Source organism: Balaenoptera physalus, assembly GCF_965194825.1.
Source record: "Balaenoptera physalus genome assembly, chromosome: 15".
In the NCBI taxonomy this organism is placed as follows: Eukaryota; Metazoa; Chordata; class Mammalia; order Artiodactyla; family Balaenopteridae; genus Balaenoptera; species Balaenoptera physalus.
In genome coordinates this window covers 90,010,309-90,016,406 of record NC_138894.1, presented here as the reverse complement: position 1 = coordinate 90,016,406, position 6,098 = coordinate 90,010,309, and the positions used below count along the sequence as shown (strand labels likewise).

The following is a 6,098-nucleotide window of genomic DNA, read 5'->3' as shown; positions in this document are numbered from 1 at the left end:
TGACGGGCGCGCCGCTGCCCCACGACCCCGGGAGCTGGAACGCGGGCGGGAGGAGAGCAGGGTGACCCACGGCTCTCAGGACGCCAGGCCCGCCATCTTCCCGCATGCGCACTGCGCCGCCCCCAGTGCGCATGCCCGGCGCGGCCGGAGCGCTCTCAAACACAGACCCGCTCCCGAAGGCCGGAGCCCGGGAAATCCCGGAGAGCGGAGACCACGGAAAGGATGGCGAAGGAAAAGGAAGACGCGGAGCAGGAATTGCAGACGAAGGGAGCGGGGCGAGAGGAAGGAGGCAGCCGGGACAACGCAGTGGTCGCCTCGGAATTCTCGACGGTAAAGGTACTAATAACGGAAAGTTCTGAGCTCGCAGGGATGTTAGTTTACGCTTGAGGCCCTCCGCACGTCTCAGGCCCTTGCCCAGTGTTGATGCTTAGTAAATGTTGGTAACCAAACCGTCGTGGAATTGTTTACTTACATGCATCTTTCCTCCTTTCCTTTTTCTTCCTTCTTTTCATTTGAGGAATAAACTATTGATTCCCTAGGTGTCAGAAATCGTGGTGCGCACAGGAGATATTCGTTTGAATTTGGCATAGTCTCAGATTCCGGTGGAGGGGACAGATAAGTAAAGGAACATTTAAAGCTGGAGCCACTTTGCTGTACAGCAGTAATTAACACAACATCGTAAATCAACTAAAGTTAAAAAATGAAAAGAAAGGAGAGTGTTTCAATAACAAAGGTTACGTGTGCCAAAAATCCACTAAGCAGGTAATAAAAGGGGGAGTTTAAATGCCAAATAAATAAAATAAAATAAGATAAAATAAAATAAAATAAAAAATAAAGCTGGAGCCAGACGGTCTGTTTTCAGATCCTGGCTCCCCCTACTTAGAAGTTTACAAGACCTGATGCAAGCTGCTTAATCGCTCCGTGCCTCAGTTTCCTCATCTGTTAAATGGGGCTAATGACTACTTACCTCATAAGATTGTTGTGAGGATTAAATGAATTAATGAATGTAGCCTACTTAGAACTGGGAATAGCACGTGTTTGATATAAAAAGGTAATACCATGTGATAAGTGCAGGGTGGAGGGCAGCTACTGAGCTGTAGACCAAGAGCTTCTACCCAGCATGAGGTGGAAGGTGGGTTCCCACTAGACTAGAAATTTCTTGAGGTCAGAGGCATTCTTTAATCTGTGATCTCCAGCATCTAGCACAGTTCCTGACAAATAGTAAGTGCCCCATAAGTGTTTGCTAAACAAATGACTTGAAATAAAGGATAATCTAGGAGAAGTCTCTAAAAGATTGGATTATGTTGCAGAATGGAGAATTTCCCAGAGTGGTTAAGTGACACCTTTACCAACCAGAGTCCCCTGAGAAGGCAAGCTCTGGAGACCAGAAATGGCTGGCTTTTTTTTTTTTTAAAAAAGACATAACCCAGCATTTGAGGTCTGTTTAACATTCTGCTAAATGTTCTGTACACATTTTCTTATGTAAATCTTATATCAAAACTGAAAGATAGGTATTTTTCTGCCCAATTTACAGATCAGGAAAATAAATATTAGCAAGATTTACAAAAATTACCCGAGGTCCTGGCTAGGCAGCGGCAGAGGCAGGATTTGACCTCATAGCTGATTGATTTAGTATGTGGATCCTTGGGAAGCCTCTTGAAGGGTGACTGGATTTTCTAGAGCCAGAGGTGGGGTTGGGGGAGTGAAGGTGGGTGAGTCCGGGGGGGCAGGTGACTCTTTGTTCTGAGGTTTTGTTCAGCGGGCGCTGCAGGCTGAAGACCCAGCATGAGCACAGCTGTAGAGAGTGAGGCCCGTGACCCTGCCCTCCAGACGCTTACAATACCTGTGACTTGGCTTTCCCCTGAGACTTAATCATTCGCACGTTTTTTTGAGCCTGTGCCTGGCAGGAGTATGTGCTGAGGAGAGAACTAAGTCTGAGGGGTCCTTACCTTGTGCTCCAGTGGCCCCCACGTAACCAGAATGCGTAAGTACTAACTTAGAATGTGTATAACATGCTATGGAAGCGCAGAGAAGGAAGAAAAAAAAAAATAACTGGACTTGGTGTAAATCACAGGTGCTTTTTCACACATCTTCCTGTGAGGTAGATATTTCTAGAATACTTTACAGATGAGGATACAGAGGCTCAGAGAAGTTAAGTGACTTGCCCAAGGCCACCTCCTCAGGGGGCTCAAATGCAGGACTTCAGCCACCAGATCCTTAGCTTTGTCCATCAAGTCCCACTGCGGTGCCCAGACCCAGTTCCCAGCACAGAAATTCTAGTATTTCCATTTCCAGCGCTGCTTTTGTGTGTTCTTCTTGGGGCAAAATGGTGCTAGGGCAAAATAGGGTGTGGGCTTTGAGACTTTAAAATTAGGCCTGAGATATAGGCCGAGGGCCCAGGTGCGCTGGAGGAATGCTGAGAGGCCTTATTTGTCAAGGGATATTTTACCTTCCTTCTACGGTAAAATTTCTTCCCCAGAAATCTGTGAGGAAATGGCCACGTCCAATAGGGAAAAATGGAAATGTTTTACACTGTTCAATATGGTAGCCACTAGCCACGTGTAGCTGTTGAGCACTTGAAGTATGGCTAGCAAGGAACTGAATTTTCATTTATTTTAATTTAACTTGAATTTTAATAGCCAGGTAACTAGTGGCTACCATATTGGATAGCACGGGTGAAGATACAAAAATGTGGTATCACCTAGTCTGGTGAGATTCTACGTGTGGTCTGTGGACCTCAGCATTGCCATCACCAGCAAGCTTGTTAGGAATGCAAACTTTCTGGGTCTACCCCAGACCCTACAGAATCAGAAACTCCGAGGATTTGGGTGTACTCTGCCAGGCACCGGTCTAGCCCAGCCCCTTCTTTTCCAGGTGAGGAAACTGACCCTCATCCCCTCTCCAAGGGATGATAAACCAGCTAAATTGAAGCCACGTTAACTTTTCTAATGCAGTGTTTTGGGATTGAGGGCTTGGAGCAAATCCAATGGTCGCCACTCTAACCTACTATTTGCTAGGTGTTACAGCTTTCTGCATATACCTGTCACGCCGGCATAGGCATTCTCAGATCTTCAGCAACAGGAGAGGTCAAATGGGAGGCAAGGAGAATGGTTAGGAGGCTGTCAGTCACCGAAAGGACAGCTGATGATGGCCAGAACTGGGCAGTGCCAGTGAAAGTGGAGAGCAAAGGACAGATTCAAGAGCTAGAAGATAGATGTAGAAGGAACAGAGCTTGGGGGTTGATGAAGTTTAAGGGAAGACTTGGACCCGAGGTGGCGCTTTGGGTACTTGAAGTCCAGGCACAGGTGAGATTTGACAAGGGCAGGAGTAAGGGCAAGATGGGGCAGGGCCAGAGGGCAGAGCAAGAGGGCAGCCAGTGTGAAAGGGCTGGCAGATACTGTCACATTGTTTACAATAAGCAGTTTTGCTTTTGTTTTTAAACTAAGCAACAACAAAGGTAATTAAGAGGGAGTAGCTAGGGGAATTGAAGGTGAATCTAGGCTATGGGTGCCTTAGAGGTTAAAAGAAGGGATGTTTTCTGCCTTTCTTCCCTCCCTTCCTTTTTCCTCCCTCCCTCCCTTCTTTCCTCCCTTCCTTCTTTCCTTCCTTCCTCCCTCCCCTCCTTCCTTCTTTCCTCCCTCCCTCCCTTCCTTCCTTCCTTCTTCCTCCCTCCCTCCCTTCTTTCCTCCCTTCCTTCCTTCTTTCCTTCCTTCCTCCCTCCCTCCCTTCTTTCCTCCCTTCCTTCCTTCTTTCCTTCCTTCCTCCCTCCCTCCCTTCTTTCCTCCCTTCGTTCCTTCCTTCTTTCCTTCCTTCCTCCCTTCCTTCCTTCCTTCTTTCCTTCCTTCCTTCCTCCCTTCCTTCCTTCCTTCTTCTTCCCTCCCTCCATTCTTTCCTCCCTTCCTTCCTTCCTTCTTCCTCCCTCCCTCCCTTCATTCCTTCTCTTTTCTCTTTTATTCTTTCTTTCCTACTTTGTTTCCTTCCTCTCCACCACCCCCCCTTTTACTTTTTTAAGATAGCAGAGACCTAAGTTTTTTAATGTTGATGAGAAGGAGCTAGTAGAAAGGGGAAGCTTGAAGATGCAACAGAGAAAGGGGATAACCCTGAGAATGCTGTCAGGGATTCCATACAGAGCTCCAGGGGAGGAGGAAATTGGAAACAAGAGGAGGGCTCCACCTCCACGGTGACAGGAGGAAAGTGTAAGGACAGAGGCAGACAACCTTATAAGGTATTTTTAGCAGGAAGTTGAAGGAGTTCATGCTCTGTTGAAGGCAAGGTCATCTGCTGAGGGTCAGGGGAGATGGTAGAAGTGGAGATTTGGTAGACATACCAGGCACTCAGTAAATATGACCCAGCGATTCCACTCCTGGGTATATATCTGAAAAAAATGACAACACTACTTCAAAAAGGTACAAGCACCGCAATGTTCAGAGCAGTTTTATTTACAATTGCTAAGGTATGGAAGCAACCTAAGTGTCCATCAACAGAAGAATAGATAAAGAAGATGCCGTGGATATGTCCATGTATATATATACACACACACACACACGCATGCACAATGGAATACTACTCAGCCATAAAAATAATGAAATATTGCCATTTGCAGCAACATAGATGGACCTCGAGATTATCATACTAAGTGAAGTAAGTCAGAAAGAGAAAGACAAATACTGTATGATATCAGTTATATGTGGAATCTAAAAAATACAGCAAACTAGTGAATATAACAAACAAGAAGCAGACTCAGATACGGAGAACAAACTAGTGGCTACCAGTGGGGAGAGGGGAGAGGCAGTATAGGGGTAGAGGATTAAAAAAAGGGTTATTATGGGACTAGAGGAAATCATGTGTGTGAAACTTTTGAAAATTGTAAAGCACTATAGAATTTAAACAGTCTTCATTAATAATAATAATAAAAAGATGGTTTCTAGCAGAGCTGCAATCCAAATTCTGGTCTTTTACTCTCTAGGTCAGTACCCTTTGTAGGAAGGTGATGAGGCGCAAGGACAAACACTTGGCGGGAAAGGAGTGTCGTAGAGATGGAAGGATGCAGAAAGAGGAGCGGTGGCATGCAGGAAGGAACAGACAAACCTGGACTGGAGCGACTCCTGCATCCACCCTTATTAGCCTCACTGGCAAGCATCTCAACCCTTAGGATCCTCAGTTTCTCTGTTTGTAAACTGAGGGTAAACATACCTGCAATTCTGCTGTATTAGAGACAATGGACGTCAAGTCCCTGGTGCATTGAATCCATCTTCAGTGGTAACACAAACTTCCTAGCTTCACAGGGGCTGTTTCTAACCAAGTCTCAAAGCTCCCTCCCCCAGTGACTAAAAATGGTTCTAAAATGACATCAAATGGAACAAAGAGCCGGGCGGCTGACTCTTTGTTCTGAGGTTTTGTTCAGAACTTGACAAGCTTTCCTGAGAGCTCCCAAGAAGATGCTAGCCCACGAAAGTTGTCATTGGTCCAGATGCACGGATTCAGTCTCTCCACTTAGCAACAGTATTTGCCTTCTGCTTCAGAAAGGGAAACAAAAAAGTAAGCCTGCAGTTAAATACACCCACAAGGGCAAATCCCCATGAAAGCCTGTCAAAAAAGAGCTGTGGGAAAGATGAGCTATTGCTATACGCCTGGGTGAACTCCAATGAGGAAGCCACAAAGGGGAGGGAGAATGGGCACAGGGGCTTGTCAGTTCCAGCCCCCCAAAGGGTTTCAGCCCTTCCCTCCTCCTGATTCCCACTGCCCCACGACTACCCTCATTGTCATTGTTCCTGGACTATTTTAACTGCTTCCTAATTCATTCGCCTGTCCTGCCATTTACAAGGGACTCTATACTATCACTGTCAAATTAAACAACTGCCTTTTGGGGGGTGGCTGTTGACCTTTCATTGCAGGAGAAATCTTTCTAAAGCGTGGGTCTGATCTCATCACTCCTCTGCTTAAAAGCTGTCAGTGTACTTTGTCTGTATTATGCTCGAGGTTAGTAGTTTCCCCTGGGCACTGGTCACTTGCCTGCCTGGCTGTCTGCCGCATCACACTTTTGGAGGGAGGGCAGGGGCTGGGTCCCGGGCACTCAGGGGCCCCTACCACCTTATCAG

The 6,098-nt window shown here is 46.5% G+C and overlaps 2 protein-coding genes across 4 annotated transcripts in view; one reads left to right on the top strand and one right to left on the bottom strand.

The window, feature by feature from the left end:
- The window catches only part of LOC309643282 (uncharacterized protein), a 437,652-nt gene that overhangs the window by 14,058 nt on the left and 417,496 nt on the right, over window positions 1-6,098 (bottom strand). The window lies entirely within an intron of this gene.
- GREB1 (growth regulating estrogen receptor binding 1) overlaps window positions 15-6,098 on the top strand; it is a 145,926-nt gene continuing 139,842 nt past the window's right edge. For all 3 annotated transcript variants that reach the window (XM_082425886.1, XM_082425885.1, XM_082425887.1), the window contains exon 1: window positions 15-336. In XM_082425886.1, the coding sequence (XP_082282012.1) occupies window positions 223-336 (114 nt within the window). In that variant the 5' untranslated portion in view covers window positions 15-222. The remainder of the gene's footprint in view (window positions 337-6,098) is intronic.